The sequence below is a fragment of the Anneissia japonica genome, unplaced genomic scaffold (genome assembly GCF_011630105.1).
Source record: "Anneissia japonica isolate Jap-2015-1 unplaced genomic scaffold, ASM1163010v1 scaffold2756_len2360902_cov194, whole genome shotgun sequence".
In the NCBI taxonomy this organism is placed as follows: domain Eukaryota; kingdom Metazoa; phylum Echinodermata; class Crinoidea; order Comatulida; family Comatulidae; genus Anneissia; species Anneissia japonica.
Genome location: NW_022719050.1, coordinates 1736052 through 1753331, shown reverse-complemented (window position 1 = coordinate 1753331; position 17280 = coordinate 1736052). Strand labels below are relative to the sequence as shown.

The window sequence follows — 17280 nt, the reverse complement described above, 5'->3', positions numbered from 1 at the left end:
AGATGTGTATAAGGGACAGATATTTAGATTGTAGGTATTAAATAGCAATATATTTTTAAGAGAAAATGTTATGATATGAATGTTGAATTACTTTGGTATGGATCATTATTTTCTCCTTCTAGCACTCAGCAGCAAATATCTTCCTGAAAGTGATCCACTGTCTGGAAATTGAAATTATTTGCATATTTGTATTACAGTATAATTGTATCCCTAAAGATAGTTGGCCATGGGTATCACCCTGCACAGCAAAATACAATTAGGTATTAAGAAAGCTTTTTAAAACGGATCTCCCAAAAGTGGTGTCTCCCAGGTAGACCCCTGAAATGGACAGCGTGGGATATAAATCACAACTGCAAGGTTTAAAGCATGAACTATAAATGCTGCACCAGCAACTCCTGTGATAATGCATAAAACAATCTGCATGCTGTGTTCACGTTTATTCTTGATTTCTGTTCTCAGTTCTACCAATCTGTCAGAGTTAACTAAGGGTGTCAAGATGTTATCGTCTCTCCTTGAGAAGGACGGTGGTGGTGGGGATGACATTATGAATGCCGCCCGATCTCTAATGGATGCCTTCGCTGATCTTCTGAAGGCTGCGGAACCAGACAGCAGCGAGGTTAGTAACACATGATTCTTTCTAGATTAGGTGCAGGATGTATTATTTTTTCTTAGCTACTAGAAAATGCAAGCAGCAATATGGCTGCAGTCAAATTACTGGCTAGGCCCAGCCTATGCCCCAGAGACCAGATAATGCAAGCAGCTAAGTGGCTACAGTCATTTGGCCAACTAGGCCTAGCAGAAGCCCCAAAGAGACCAGAAAATGCGAGCAGCTATGTGACAGGCAGTCAGTTTGATTGTCTGGTCAATTTTCTAGCTATGATGCCCTATATGTATCTACAGTCAGACTGCTAGCTTGGCCTAGACATGCTCATAATGAATGTGGCTGCACTCAAATCTGTAGCTAGACTGCTACAAGTAGCTGTATGGCTGCAGTCATGTCTAGGCCTATGCCAATAAACTAGAAAATACAATCATAATTCTATTTTTTATCTATAGCCTCGACAAAACCTGATCAATGCAGCGAACAAGGTCGGTGAGGCACAAAACAAATTGCTCAAGTCTCTTGGTGACGTTGGCGATGTGGATCCAAAATTCCAGGTATTTTTTTTATTATGATGTAATGTAATTTCAAAGTTTACAAGTAGCAGTGGCAGTCAATACAATTTCAAAATTGTGTCACGTTTTATCAATTTTTTTGTTACATTGTGAAATGAAAATGCCTTGTCCAGAGGTTTCAAGTCTCCCGGAATTCGCAAGAGTCTCCCAGATATCAGGACAGCAAGATTCTTCCGGAAAATAACCCATAATATTTTAATCTTTATAATACTTCATTATCAATTGTCTCACAGAAGTCGGTACAGCTTGGTTGGGTAGTTGGAGTGGGGACAGTAATTCTTTGGGTATAATGTGAACATTTCAAAATAGCTTAGGCTGGCCCACAATTGCTCTGGATCCTTTGCCTGTGGATGCCATTGCCCTAGCCTAGAAACTGTCAGCTTTACCTGTCCTCCCTCTGTATATATGACCTTGAGCCACTACTGGATGTTAGAGGTTTAGTGTGGGTTTAATTCATCTTAGGTTAATAGTCCGCTTCCCTCCTTTATTCCCACTCTGTTCCGTAATTGGCAAGTACAAAGAAATAAATTTAACATTATGAAATATGCATACAATGTGTTATTCTGTGTAACCTTAACCTGTAATTCAATCTTATTCCAAATTCAAGCAAACAATTGTTCAACTTCGACTACAGGTACAGAGTCTTTTAATCACTGTATTGCCTGCCCTATTGTACACCTTGCAGCTGGTATCTTTGGGTGGTGTCTGTGTTTGTGTGCTTTTTGACTATGTATATTTTAATGTGGTGTATATTGGTTGTGATTTTGTAATTTTCTTTCTTTTTTTTTTTTGTTTTAGCAAAAATAATTAAAATTTTAAAATATAAATATAAAAATTAATAATTCTATTATAATTGATATTTTGTTATGATTTTTTGGTGTTATCATTTTTCACTTTTTATTAATCACTGTAATTTTTATGAAGCCACTTCCTTCATTTTTATCGGTTTGCATGTTATTTTATTCCTGAAGTTGGTATTACTTTTGCATGTTTCATTTTATTTATCTTTTAAAAATAAAGCTTTTTTATTTTATATTGTTTTTAAACCTGGTAAAAAAAAACATGATTAAACTTGAAGAAAACAATTTTAATCTCTGATTCTTCATTGAAGTAAAAAAAGTATTTGAAACTAATGATGATAAAAATGAACTCTGCATCTCTGTTAGGATGCTTTGCTAGGCCTGGCGAAGGCAGTTGCCAATGCTACATCAGATCTTGTGATGAAGGCCAAGCATGTGGCTGGCCAGGCTGACAGTCAAGACAAACAGAACAAAGTAATCGGCTCAGCTACACAGTGCGCCCTGCATACATCTCAGCTAGTAGCATGCACTAAAGTAAGTCAGCTCTTTATTTGGTTGTATCTGATAAGGTGGTGGCATAAAGAAAGTAAACTTGGTGACAAATTGTAGCAGTGTTCAGAATATTGTAACATTATATTGGCCAATTATACATACCTAAAAACTCCATGAACTTGGTTCCTACCAAAAGCCTCTTTTTTTTTGTGCGTGATTTCACTTTAATATAGATACTGAACTTTCATTTTGAAAATTTAATTATCAAATAGTTAATAATAAAATGAACACTTTTTATACCAAGATATAATACTTCACAATGAAAAATAGTTTCTTGATAGCTAATACATTGAATTTTAATGTTGTAGGTTGTTGCCCCGACAATCAGTAGCCCTGCTTGTCAAGAGCAGCTGGTGGAAGCGGCTAAGTTGGTTGCCAAGTCAGTTGAAGGAGTAGTGGATTCAAGCAAGGTGAGGATAGGTCAGGATTATTTGGACAGGATTAAGATTAGGAAAATACATAGAGAATCCCTTAAACTTGTATTATTAAGTAATCAAAATAATAATATAGGGTTTATACCACGCCTTTTTTGCCAAGGAATATAAGGCGTTAGCCATGTTGTTGTCACTACTGTTGGTAATTGGATACATAACCAAAATAGCGAAAGAGTTCAACCACCTCCACTCCCTGGAAGGTATTCCCAGTCATGCTTGCAATTTAATGCAGATATAGACTAATACATACAATGCTGCATCATCCTACAAGGTACCTAAAAGAAGGTCAACGTCCTGCAAACCCATTTTTGGGTTTCACAAGCCTCCCCTGGTTCCGTACCCCACCCCCTTCCCGCATAATGTAAATCCCTTTTTCAGGGTTCCTTTTGTGTTGGGTCTTTTTTTGTAGTCGATTGTCAGTTGAAATAGCTTCTATTATTTATAGTTGACAGGCATGAGGAAGATTCATTCAGTGAAGGTAGAGTGTTTACTAACCAATGCATTGTACAGTGTATGCACAACATGTTGCAAACGAAACATTGAATATGTATTTAATCATTTGATCTGTATTAATTGCCAGAATTGCAGGAAAGTCATTTTACTATAAAGAGAAACAGATAATTAGTTGTCTATAACCAGATATGTAGATTATAATTGGTTATAAAAAGGAAAGTTGCATTCTTAGAAAGAAACAAACAGAATTAATTGTTACTAAAGGCATTGTTTATCATTCATGGTATATATATTTTTCAACTATCAAAATTACAAATACTGTACGTACATACGTAAAAATGATGATGCAGATTTGCAGTAATATATTCAATTTATTAATTTTGGTGCTACCAATTAAGTGTCATAATTACATTTCTAGAAAAATATGTGAGACATTATTTTAAAATAAAAATAACATAGTAGCAATTTCAGCTTGGTATGAAATTAGTGATAAATAAAAAGTGAATAATTTTGATTTATTTTTTAAGTTAACATTTCCTTTGTTAATTTCATTATTCATTTTTTATCTGCTCTACATTTTTATTTTTGCTTGTATCTAGCATCCTCTGCTTGAACTAATTCATAATTTGACAGCAACCCAAATATGGAATGGCAATCCAGATGAAAGTACAGGTACCACACACCCATACTGCATGTTAATGGTTCAATCCCCTTCTCCACCTTTTGAACCCCCCCCCCTTTCCCATCGCCACTTTCCAAAATATTGAAAAAATTAAAATAGGGAGAAGTAAATATGTAACAAAAACAGGCTTTTACCAACTATCTGAATCATGTGGATGTTCTCATTTATAAAGAGAATATTTCTTGTGGAGCTAAGCTTGGTGGTTTGGTTGTTTGCATTGGAATACCAGGTTTCTGGGTTCAAATCCAATGGGATTCCTGGTTTTTTTTTTTTAGAACAACTCCACTCCCAATACCCCATAACAAGAGACTTTTTGTAGATGTATAAATTCGATGAGATAATTTTTTTGGTATAAATAGAATGTAAAGCAATAATGAAACTTGTATATATTTTGCAAATGCTGATGCATGGATTGATTTTAAATGAATGCAGCATCAACAATTATTTAACAAACATCTTTTTAAGATGGTACTGCACAGAGGATTTTGTTAGATGTTTCTCAATGACAGGTAGAGGGCAGTATAACGTTCATATCCTATTCCCGAAGACACTACATTCAAACAGTCAGCTGATGTATCTAGATATATTTACAGTCCTAGCCGAGACTCACACATTTGGCATCGAGACTCATGCATCCGAGGTTTGTCTCACGGTCTCGCGCTAAAGTTGTTCTCATTCAGGTTTTAAAATTTAAGTTAATAATTAACTTAAATATATGTAATTAAATTTACAATTTATTTTAGTTCTTAACAGAGAGTGTGAATGTGAAGACCCCCACTAGGGGTAGGAGTTTTCAGAGCAATATTCTCATGCCTGCATATTTGCCTAACTTCAAATCTCTGTATTTAACTACCTGCATCATAACCGAACACCATGTTAACAGCAGTGAATCCAAGTTAACAAGATTAAAATATGAACCTATAGGACTGCCATTTTACTTGTTTTGTTTAGTATTTCGATACTTTTTAACATCCATCTGTCCACAGGTTAAGAGGCGTATTCGGGGTTTTTCTGTTGTACGTAGAGGATTTTATTTTTCTTTTATCATCCAGAGACTCATCTTTTACATCACTTGTCACAGTAGCGGTAAATTCAGAATTAATAATTGCACTCCTTAAATGTGCCATTTCCAATTCATAATTTATCAATTCCAGTAATTAAATTTACATATCACTCAATTACATACAGTTAAATTCAAAATTTATTTCCATTTTTAATGATGTCTTATTGGATTGGAATTGACCACTGTAAATAATTATAACATGAGCACTGTCATTTGCTGGAGAGATATGTGAATGAGTGGTAGGTACTGGATTATTTAGCTCCAGTTTTTCATCGTTGAAATTCAAATGTCTTCTTATTTTCCATTGTCATTTTAGGTCCATGGGCATCTAATGCTGAAGAACACTGCATTTTAGTACGATATAACAAATGTTTTTATGTTGTAAATAGTGTTTGTCCATTGAATATTAATAGGAAGCTTCAAATTGCCCAATGCAGTAGAATCTAGAACGTGATGATGTCCCTAATATTTCATCTGCGAATGCAAGGACGTTAAGTTCACTTCATGTGAATTCTAGGATGCAGTTTGGCCAAATCTACGTTGTGCAGAGAACATACGACAGTCACGCATGTGTGAATCCCTTCTAGAGTTGCGTTGTCGTGCAAATCAAAAGCTCTCTAATAATGAAATATTGAAAATACACTTATGCAATTAAAACATAGAATAGCTCTTTTTAAAATTTTGACTATGTTTTCGCTTCTGATTAGATTTTGATTAGACTGATATATTCAGTTTTATTTATTTATTTTTTTTCATGGTGATTGAGTAACAAATCTGAGTAACAACAAAGCCATGAAACAACATTAAAATCACATTAAGCAACAAATTAAGACATAAATTGATACAAAAACGTTAACATCAATTAAGTGTTGAAATCTGACTTACCTTTTAAAAGATGTAATGGAAGAAGCAGCACCTTTGGCAGTTGTCAGATGATGAAACATTCTATTGAAACTTGATAACCATATGAAAGGTGATAGGTGACACAAAATGAAGTTGTATTTTTATTCCTAATTTATCTAGCAAATGTGACTGCAAAAAAAGCAAAGTCAATGAGCATATTTTCATATATTGTGGAAAAATTAGCTAGTACTCCAGAGCAAAAAACAATTAACAAAGTTACCATGATGTTAGGCTTGGTTTTAAGGTTTTTGCTTTTAAAGATTACAATTTAGGTATTTACATCAGAAATACTGTTTATCCTATTAGTATTAGGCTATTATTGTCTATTGTATTGTATTGTATTTTACAACTATATCGGCATTTAACAGAACATTACTGTATGTGTATTTTCAAGCATTACATTTCGGGTGTTTATATATTTGCACAATTTGTTATCATGGGAATAATACTCTCATTTCAATATCTGTTGATTTATCTGTGATCTTAATGAAGCAATATTTTGAAGTATAATTATATTACACATGGATTTTGTGAACCACTCACCTCAAACTTGTATAATATTTCAACAATGGTTTAAAAAACATTAATAGTAATAATTTTTTAGCCAATTTCTATTGGAAAATATAACATACAGTACCAAACAAAATATATTGGTAGATGACACTTCAAATTAAAAAATATAAATTTTTTTAAATACATCCACAAAACAAAAAAATTATAATTGAAAATTTATTTCTTGATTTTAGGATGCTACTGAAGATGAAAACCTTCTGAAGAACGTCGGTGATGCGGCAACTGCCGTTACCAAGGCCCTGAACGACCTCCTTATGCATGTAAAACAGGGAACCAGTGGAACCAAACAAAACCAGGTGTATGAGGAGTCGTGTGATCGTATCATGGTTGCAACAGAGAAGCTGTTCAGCAGCGTTGGCAATGTGGCGGAGATGGTGAAACAGGCCAAAGTCCTTGCTCAGGTCAGCAATGTTGAATTGTGTAAAAAAAATGTATTTACTTCATATCTGCTGCCCCCATTGTCAGGATGCTCAGGTTATTTCTAATTTGCTTGCAATGGAAATTAAGTCTAATTAATTTTGTGTTTACATTGCATGTGTGCTTCTAATTCTGTATACATTGTTTTCTTATGTGTGTGTTACCCATTTTTTATTTATTTTGCAGTCTGTGTAGATTTTTTTATTCTGTGATGTTTTTTGATGTATTATTTGTAGGCTACTTCTCAACTGGTGAATGCTATTAAACTCGAGGCAGAAGGCCTTGGTGAAGGGGACTCCCAAAAGCGTCTTCTCAACGCTGCAAAGGTTCTTGCTGATGCTACAGCCCGCATGGTAGAAGCGGCCAAGGTCAGTTGTTTACATTTGTTCTCAGTTGTTTTCCAGCTTCTGGAGATTTCAGCTAATTTTCCTTACAATATATATTTGCACTATAATCAGTTTACAGAGTGAATATTAATCAAATGAATATTTACAATCTAAATAGTTGCACTGTTTTGTCCACAGCTTTGTGCAAAAAGTCCACAAGACCCTGCCCAACAAGAGAAACTGATACAAGCGGCTGAGAACCTCCGTAATGTTACCAATGCTGCGGCTGCTAAGGCACAGAAGAAGCGTGTCCTACAACAGCTTGAGGTACGTACTGTACACATTAATTGGAATTCTCATTCAAATGCGCAAATTGTATCAATATTCAATGGTATTGATAATATTTCTTTCAATGGTTTATTAAAAATATGTTTTGACCTGGCAGTACAAACTGAATTGGATCAAAATTTACATGCATATAAATAATCATAATTATTATATTAATAATATTGATAATTATTCAGTATTTCTTGAGCCTCATTTCTATAGTGCTTGCTTTTTTTTTTTTACACATTTTTTGGCTAATGTGTATTAAAAAAACAAACAAATATATAGCACTCTAATAAATTATGTCTCAAAGAGCTTAATTTGATGTATCTCTGAAATTTCGTAACTAAGATACCTGAAACTTTAATGATTTGAAAGAAATAAATGAATTGAAATCAAACCAGGGGCAGATCCAGGGTTATCTCTCAAAAAGAGAGAAAATAATGGAAGAAGACTCTAATGGAGAAAAAGGAAGTATAGTATTCTAAAATGTCATGCAACACTGCCTATGGTCAGGCATTTCTAAACAAATTTATTAAACACCAACCCCCTCTCCACTTTGTGCTTCATGCAGCCCCAACCCAGATTTTTCTCTGGATCTACCCCTGCGAATTACAATAATAACAATATGCTGTTTGATCACCCCTGTGAAAGTTGTCAAAATGAATATATGTTTACCCAACTTATGAACGTGGAATAGGTTATAAGCATCCTAGACTTAAACTTAACTAGAGTTACATGTTATTGAAGGCAATTCCTGAAATTGTTAAATTTTTCTTTTTACTACAGAATGCTGCCAAAAACAATGTCGCTGCAGCCACCCAATGCATTGCAGCCGCTCAGGGAGCAGAGCGGACAAACCGCAACAAACCGTCTCATCAGGCTCTAATTGCAGAGTGCAGGGTACGTATAGTGTAATGTAGTTAGATTTATATAGCGTTTTATACCGAAACGGTCTCAAAGCGCTCGAGATATGAACTACTGTAGCTCTTACTGTAACTTGCTTCTCCCCTAAGCTACCCGGCAAACCGGTACCAGCTACACTTGTCTGTCTACAACATGGGCTGTATGAACCAGTACACCGGGGTAAACACCCAACTCCTCTCGAAAGATGTACAGGGTTTTTTAAAGTGCACACAAGCCAAATTGTGTACACTGGGCCTACGGTTTATAGTCCTTATCCGAGAGGACTTGTTCCACCGCCAAAACCATAGGCGAGTGTTCTGTTCGAACTAGTGTCAAAATTATGGCTGTAGGTTCATCCAAGTTAGTGTCTAAGACATAAACTAATAAAATTGGTAGGAGTGATTTGTCTCCTCCAATCAAGAGCCTTCCAGAAATTAACCCATATCCCACATATTCAACGCGATGTGTTTATTACTTTATTGTCAAGGGCCCCAGGGGTTGCAAAGGGCCCCAGGCAGTAGTGATGGTAATAAAGAACCCCAATCACTCAGCAGACTTTGGCATAGAAAAGGGCCTTGGTTATTTGTGAAAAAAAAATAAAATATTTGAATTTGCTGGGGCCGCTAGAAGGCTCATAGTCGTTAGCTACTGAACTGACTGAGCTATTCTGCTCAATATATGACATTTGAATTGCATATTTATGTTGTTTTTTTTCAGTCTGTTGTTGAGCACATCCCAGAGCTTGTTCAAGGCATCAAGTCATATGGGGCTGACACAGAATGTCCAGCCTCTCAGATGAACCTAATCAATGCTAGTCAAAATTATATACAGGTATTGTATTTGGGAGCATGGTATTATATAGACTTTTCTATGAACAGTGTAGTGGAGATGTAGCTTCATGGTTAAGATGCTTACATCTAATCTAAGTGACAGCACAGGATTTTTTTTCTCACAACTAAAACAACTCCACTACCTAAGCCCTATAGTGAGACTTAGTTTATGAAGCATGTTATTATTTTATATATTTAAATGGATCCCTGATTATCAGCTAAACTGGAAGGGTAACCCTCTATAAATATTTAAAAAAAAGGAAATGCTGTAAAGATTATATGAATGGTATAATTTATGCATCTGGTAATTAGTGAGGAAAGATTTTTTTTTTTTCATTCTGATTTTCTTTTCAAGGCTAAAAATAAAGAATTTCAAATATAGCTTGACACAGACAGTATATTGCTTTTAAAGTAGAAAGGATAGATTTTGGAGAGTGAGAGAAAGTCTGAGTGTGTAAGTGAACATGGTCAGAAATCTGCCCTGGGTTACGAGTCTGAAAGCGATTTGATGTCTTTGAAATGTGTATTCTAATAGCTTCACATATTTTTTCAAACACAGCCTGGGACCAAGATGGTTTTAGCAGCTAAAGCAGCCATTCCATTTGTTGCTGACCAAGCAGCTGGGATGCAGCTCAACAAATGCGCCAAAAACATGGCTACTGCACTCAACGACCTTAGAACGGCATCTACTAAGGTAATTTGTAGAATAACAATAGGTTTCCAAATTAGGATGATTAGGTATTGTAGATCCTGTCATTTTTACTTCCCTTTCTTTTTACGAATTCTGAAATTTATCTTTAAAAATGAAAATGAATGGTGGTAGAAAGTTGTTTGGTATCCAAGACACTTTATACCCTGTTAGACTAGCATAGTTTAACAGGACCCCTCTGGAAATAAGTCTCTTATTATCTCCATTGGGTTTTTCAACATTTTTCAGTTTTGTATAATTATGCTTGTATAAAGTAATGAGGTATTGAAAAAATCAATTTAAATCAGATAAGCATTGCGTTGGATCTGTGCCAAATTCAGCAATATAGGTACTGCTAGACGAAAAATATTCCCTTACCATTTGGTGTTTGCTGCTTCTAGGCTCAGGAGGCTTGTGGAGACCTTGAAATTGACAGCGCAATGGACATGATCAGAGCCCAAGAAGATGAACTGAAGCAGATCAAACTAGCTGCACAAGAGCACAAGTTGCTGCCTTTACCTGGAGAAACAGTAAGTAATTCTTCACAAATATCTAGAATGTAATAAAAAATTCATTTTCATTTAACAATGGATTTTTTTGGATGCTATTTTGTAGTAGTGCCTATTACGTTTCAAGTCATCTGTTGGACCTTTGGTTAGAACAAAGATGGAATAGTTGAGTGTTATGTGCATATCATTAGGCATAGGTTACAGGGTGCACACGCTGGCCAACGGTTGGCCGAAGATTTCTGTTCGCGGTTTCTCGCCAGGTCGTTGTCCGTCGGTGGACGTCTGAGAGGACCGTCGCTAAAAACAACGATCCGTGGCGCGACGAGTCGTCTCTCTGTCTCTTATACACATCTTATATATTGTAATATGATATTAATTTTTAACTTTTCTACTGGAATTAATTGAATGTTTTGATATTTCGATATGTATTTTTCCACCTGACTTGTTTTCCTATGTTGTCTTTATTTGTTGATTGTAAACAAACGTTTTCAACCTTTGGCTGTTGTTTTGTTTTGTGTGTTATACCTTAATAAATAAATAAAGTATACAGAAAAGAAATACATAAAACTCTATTCTAAAAGATAAAAAAAATTAAAGTGACAACTTTAGCATTAATGGAAAACAAAACCCAGGTGAACCACCAAATGTGGATAATTTTAATTGGTAGTGGTAGCACTAAACTGACAAAGAATGGAAAATTATAATACATTATGGCTTATGATGTCACAAGTACTAATATATGTCACAGTAAGAAACCATTCATTATATTAAATATTATCTTTTTTTAGACCGAATCTTGTGCCGGGCAGCTTGGTGCTACATCTAAAGGCGTTGGGGCTTCTATGGCTCAGCTTCTTACAGCAGCGGCACAGGGTAATAAGAACCACACTGGCATTGCAGCCCGAGACACAGCTAATGCATTGAAGAATCTGACAGGAGCTGTACGAGGTGTTGCTGCAACGACGCCAGACCGCAAGGCCCAGGATGAGCTGATCGATCACGCTATGGATATCATGGATAAATCAGCGAACCTACTGAATGAATCAAAGAAAGCTCTTGCGAATCCTAACGATGCAAGCAATCAGCAGAGACTTGCACAGGTGAGATTTAAAAAAAAAATGTTTTGAACCATATAGAGGGGTGACCCTTCCAGCATATCCTAGAAGGTCGGCTGATGTTCAGGGGCCCTCTTAATTAAATGAAATAACGTGATGCTTTTATCAGCGAAGTCTCATTATGAGGTTTAGGGAGTGGAGTTGTTTTTACTCTTGAGAAGAAGTCCTGTTGTTGTCGCAAGAATTGAACCCAGGACCCTGCAGTCAAAACACTAAGCTTCAACACTTCAAGTACATTTTTTACAAGGTGGAAGCTATGTCACACTTTTGTCAACCACAATCCACATGGGCGCTCATGTGGGAAAACAAAATGTGCTTGAAACAAATAGGTATGGACAGGTTTGAAAACACTTCAGGTTAAACATCAGTAAGGGCTGCCCTCATGAAATGTTCAATCAATCAATATAATCATTTTATAATATTGTATCAATGTACTGATAATATTTAATAAAGTAAATAACACTTTTTACAATTATTATCTATACAATAGGTTGCTAAGGCTGTATCACATGCACTGAACAACTGTGTTAACTGTTTACCAGGACAGAAGGATGTGGACTCGGCTCTCCGAGCTGTCACGGAAGCTAGCAAAGGGCTAGCCACAGGCAAGGTATGCTATCCCATGCCTTCTATCTCTGCCATTCCAACTGCCTGGCTAATTCCTCTAATAGTTCGATAGTTAGCATTATCTAGCCATTGTACCTGACTGACAAGTGTAGTATAGTCCAATAAGTAGCATCATTTGCCTTTCATACCTGCAAACTTTTGCTTGTGGATAACAGTTATTATCCCTTTTCCATGTAATGTGAGGTATAATTATTGTCCTAGAACCCTGGAACTATTTATTTACATGCCTGTTCTATACTCTAATCCTATTGATACAATTTATTTCCACTTTATATTGCGGCCCTTGGCATTGTGCATGTTGGAAAACTTGGAAATGAATCCCAATGTGATTCTGGCTATTGCCTCGCCCCCTTTTCATTGTAAAAACTAACAATCACAAAATATCTGAGCATTTAATTTTACACCATTATCAATCATACTAACTCATTAGGGCTAATGTAGAACAAGGAAACAAAATTAGATTATGCATAACATATTTACTTGAACAATTTCTGCTGCATGCTGGGATGTGATGATGATTTAAACAGAGACAAAGTATGTTGCTCAAATCAGACAGCGTATCCTTACAAGTGCGGATGATGCAATGCCTAGAGGGCGCTGTTCCTAAAGGTTACCCTGCCTATCTTTATCAGGTAGTATTCTGTATAGCTGTCATTGTCAACTGTTTTTTTTATATATATTTTGTTTCTTCACTTATATTTTGGTTATTTTTTAATGTTAGTTTCTTTTTTTTCACTGAGATATTTTTTTTTCAGCACAAGTCAATAAAAAGACTTGATAATTATTTTTGGGGGAAAAATGTTTGGATTTTAATAGTCAATTAAAAGTATAATATATTTAATTCTGTCAGGATAGATTATTATGTATTTTTAATTTTGTGCAGTGTATTTGGTCAGTCATTTAATCGAAACCTGCTGCTTGCATTCAGGTCTTGTTTCTAGCCATCCTTCTCTGATTGGCTGCATAAGCAACATGTGATGTCATAGAAACATCCATGTGTAATTCCTGAAAGTTCCTTATTAAGAATGTTCTATTTTACATATTTTAGTATTACATTTTAAAATTTTATATCCTTGATTTTTTATTTGTTACCTGTGTAAATCGGGATTTGATTTGCCGCTAGGTGCGATTAGGTGCCCTTTTCCGTCAACTATATCTCATTGTTATTTTATTATATACTGCAATTGCCTGTGAGAATTCGAATAAATGAATAAAATAAATAAATACCTCTTTAGCACTTAATTTTAGTTCTTTTAACCAGAAGATATGAGTGATTTAAAAATTACCAAAATATAAAAACTGCTAAGGCCTACCTTATATTAATTCTGTTTTGTTTTCTCTCACTAAGAGTAAGACATTTTCATACCCCATTGACACCTCCCTACAACAAACACTCCCTCCACCCACCCGGCTTCCACACCTTTCTGGTTCAGTTTCTTTTATATATTTCACAATATATGTCTTTTCATAGTAGTATTTCAGGTTTTATCAATTCTGGATCTAATTATATATAGTGTATAATTCAGTAAATATTGTGTATTTTGGCTTTAATCCATACATAAACGGGGCACACAGTGTTATAAAACAGTTGTACCATCGCACAAATCTTGACTCTCTGTGAGAGCCGAGATTGAAAGCAAATTTATAATAAATAAAGTGAAATACTCGACAATGCAACATCTGCTGATTGTCAATAGCAGCCTTAAGAGAATTCTGGCACCCATAGTCTCATTGCGTTCTTTTTGGAATCGCATCGTCCGATGGCCGTTGGGATGAATTATAAGAGCAGTGTGTGCCTCGGTTTTATAGTCACATTTTGTAACATTATTTAGTTTTTTGTATAATAACAGAATAATTACCATTTAGCCACACTGTTAACATGACTGTATTTATATTCAGTATCCTGACACTAGCAACAAAAGTTACCCAGAGCACCAGGCAGCCTTAAGCAAGGCCGCTCAAGGATTGAACGTTTCATCCAGCAAACTTGTAACAGCGACACGTGGCACTCCAGTAGAGCTCTCAACAGCATCCATTGAATTTACACATGACTTCAGAGATATGATGGATGCAGGCATGGGAATGGCTCGGGTTGCCCCAGTAAGTTGACCAATTAAATGTGGTTTAGAAAAAAAATTTGATGTTGACTTTAAAGTAATTGAGGAATTTGACCGTATATTGTTATGCTGTATATAGTCCTAAATATATTTTTCCCGATTCACATATTTCTTACCATAAAAGTCTTTATTTAATAACAGCTATTAGGTGTATACAAAAGTATACAGTATTTTTATATCAAATTGTATTGATCAAGTTCAAGAACTCAACATATTATATTTTAAGCTCTGTCCAATCTATACAATTTTATGTGACAAAAAAAATATATGATATGCCTGTATTTGGGTGTAATATGATATTATACCCATATATAGGCACATCACACAAATTTGTCACATAAAATGTGATATTGTGAACTTAGCTATAGTTTTGAAGTAGAATATTATGAGGATGATAAATATAAAAGGATGGATATAGCATTGACAGTTTTGTTTGAGTAAGAATGGGAATAAGAGGAATTAGATGGTACTAACTTTATGAAAATATTCTTTACTTGTAGAGCAAAGAGGCGCAGTCGAACATGGTGACCAGCCTGAAGGCCATCTCAGTGTCATCCAGCAAGCTTCTTCTGTCGGTCAAATCAATGTCCATAGATCCTGGTGCAGCCAATGCCAAGAACCAACTAGCAGCAGCAGCCAAGTAAGCCGAGCATTCACTTGTATTTATTTTATTTGAATTTTGAAGAAATATAGGAAAACGTGTCATTGAAGTACAGGGGTGGGAGGTGGGGTGAATTTAGGGGGATTGATCGTTTTGTATCCTCAATTAACAAAGGAAAAAACAATAAAATTTGAAATATTAAATTAATTACGTATTATAAATATATATTCATTTTTATATCCATGTGCAGTCTGCAACTGTTTTATATATATATATTTTGTGTTCTTTGTAACTGCATTTTATTGTCAATTGCCCCAATGATCAGCTTTGCCTGATAGGTTACCCTCAGGAAATATAGTTTATTAAATAAAATATATAAATAAAAAAATTCTGATGATGATTTTAATTACTATAGATGTTATTATGTGTAAACCACAGATGGTGCTGTAATGAAAAAGTTTCTATATGGTAATAAAATGTTCAGAAGACACACAAGGTTCTTGTACACACAAGCCAGTTTTGGCCTTTGGTTTTGAGTCCTTCTCTTCTTCTTCTTCTACCACTGGATTCAGTGGCAAGTTCGGATTTAGACTTGCGCTACTCTGAATACTAATATTTTGTGCCCCTGCCTTATCTGCTCAACAACTTGACATGCAAAATGATGCAATTCTTCATTTTCCAGGTAGAAGAGTCACACATAAGAATTTTTTTTCTATATCAACATCATATACCAACATTTTTATATAATATTTTAGGGCTGTAACAGAAGCTATTAATGACTTGATAAACACATTCATGCAGAGCGCTCCCGGCCAACAAGAGTGCGACAATTCGTTGCGTAAGATTGCAACCATTAAGAACATTTTGGATGATGTCAGTGGGCCCGTGAACGATGCATCATACTTTGACTGCTTAGATACTGTCATGGCAAAGTCGAAGGTATTTACAATGATTTAATCATTTACTCTCTTTAAAACCAATCACAAGTATGCATGTGATGGTCACAATATTCAGTACATTTTAAAGGTTAATGACACATTTAGATAATGATACTTATAGCCAATCACAGCTTAGTAAGTACAGGGTGTTTCGCTAGAGAAAAGTGGATAAGAGCTCACCCTACTGTATATATCAACTGGACTTGAAAGTAAAATAATATAAATTAACATGTAATAAATTATTGTAATTGATAATAATAAATGTACTTACATTGTACCAATCATAAATATATGTGACATTTCAAGTTTGGTTTGATTATTGTTTGTATGAATTTTAAAACTTGAATTTTAAAACTTGTGATTTGCCCTTAATGTTGTAGGCTCTTGGGGGCAGTATGGCAGGTATTACCAGGCATGCAAAGGATGGAGAATTAGAAGGATTTGGCAAGAGTGTTGAAAGTGCTGGGGACGCTGTGTGTGGATTGGCAGAAGCTGCAGCACAGGTAAGTCATGAAAAGAGAAAGGAAATGATGGGTTATGAATACATCAACAGCCATTAAAACAGTGGTGTATCTAGGGGATGTGCAGGGCCCCTAAAAAAGCATGCACCCCCAGTTGTCCCCCTCATTGAAAATGTGGGAAGCAAAAAACAATACCTTTTTGTTTCAGATTTATCAATGCAGAAATAATACTCAGTATTGGATGTTATATTTTGTTTTGTGATTAAAATGTTTAAAAACTTCATCAATAAATCTTTCTCATTTGAGACTGCCACTAAGTAGAATTCTTTACCACTAAACACATATCATTCAATATGTAAATTCAAAATACATATATTAAATAGTTTGCATAAGATCGTTTGATCATTGCTCATTGCTTATATTATGAAATGAAAAAAAATACTTTATTTACTGTTAATAATTAAATCAGATATGTTTCATTTATCTGGTTGTTATATCAGATCCCTTTTAGATACCATGTATTGCTTTTATTTTGTAGTCTGCTTACCTGGTCGGTATATCAGATCCATCAAGTGTAGCAGGTCGCCCAGGGCTTGTTGACCAGTCTCAGTTTGCCAGAGCTTACGAGGCTATCCAAGCGGCGTGTAACAATCTGCTGAATCCAACAAGCAATCAACAACAGGTTGTTGGCGCTACTCAAGATAATCTTACAAATTGTTTTGTTTGTTTTATATTACTTGTATTACTTAATGATGGAATGTGTGAAATATTAAATGGTAAAA

General features: G+C 35.1%; 1 protein-coding gene across 7 annotated transcripts in view; it reads left to right on the top strand.

The window, feature by feature from the left end:
- The window catches only part of LOC117110726 (talin-1-like), a 94963-nt gene that overhangs the window by 32557 nt on the left and 45126 nt on the right, over positions 1–17280 (top strand). For 5 of the 7 annotated variants that reach the window (XM_033253508.1, XM_033253507.1, XM_033253505.1 and 2 more), the window contains 19 exons: positions 460–616; positions 1057–1158; positions 1784–1810; positions 2343–2510; positions 2837–2938; positions 6810–7037; positions 7290–7421; positions 7578–7706; positions 8496–8609; positions 9330–9443; positions 10002–10136; positions 10532–10660; positions 11428–11739; positions 12245–12364; positions 14281–14481; positions 14999–15138; positions 15855–16038; positions 16418–16540; positions 17037–17180. In XM_033253508.1, coding sequence (XP_033109399.1) covers positions 460–616; positions 1057–1158; positions 1784–1810; positions 2343–2510; positions 2837–2938; positions 6810–7037; positions 7290–7421; positions 7578–7706; positions 8496–8609; positions 9330–9443; positions 10002–10136; positions 10532–10660; positions 11428–11739; positions 12245–12364; positions 14281–14481; positions 14999–15138; positions 15855–16038; positions 16418–16540; positions 17037–17180 — 2761 coding nt within the window. The remainder of the gene's footprint in view (positions 1–459; positions 617–1056; positions 1159–1783; positions 1811–2342; positions 2511–2836; positions 2939–6809; positions 7038–7289; positions 7422–7577; positions 7707–8495; positions 8610–9329; positions 9444–10001; positions 10137–10531; positions 10661–11427; positions 11740–12244; positions 12365–14280; positions 14482–14998; positions 15139–15854; positions 16039–16417; positions 16541–17036; positions 17181–17280) is intronic. The other 2 variants (XM_033253509.1, XM_033253506.1) reach the window with 1 other exon arrangement.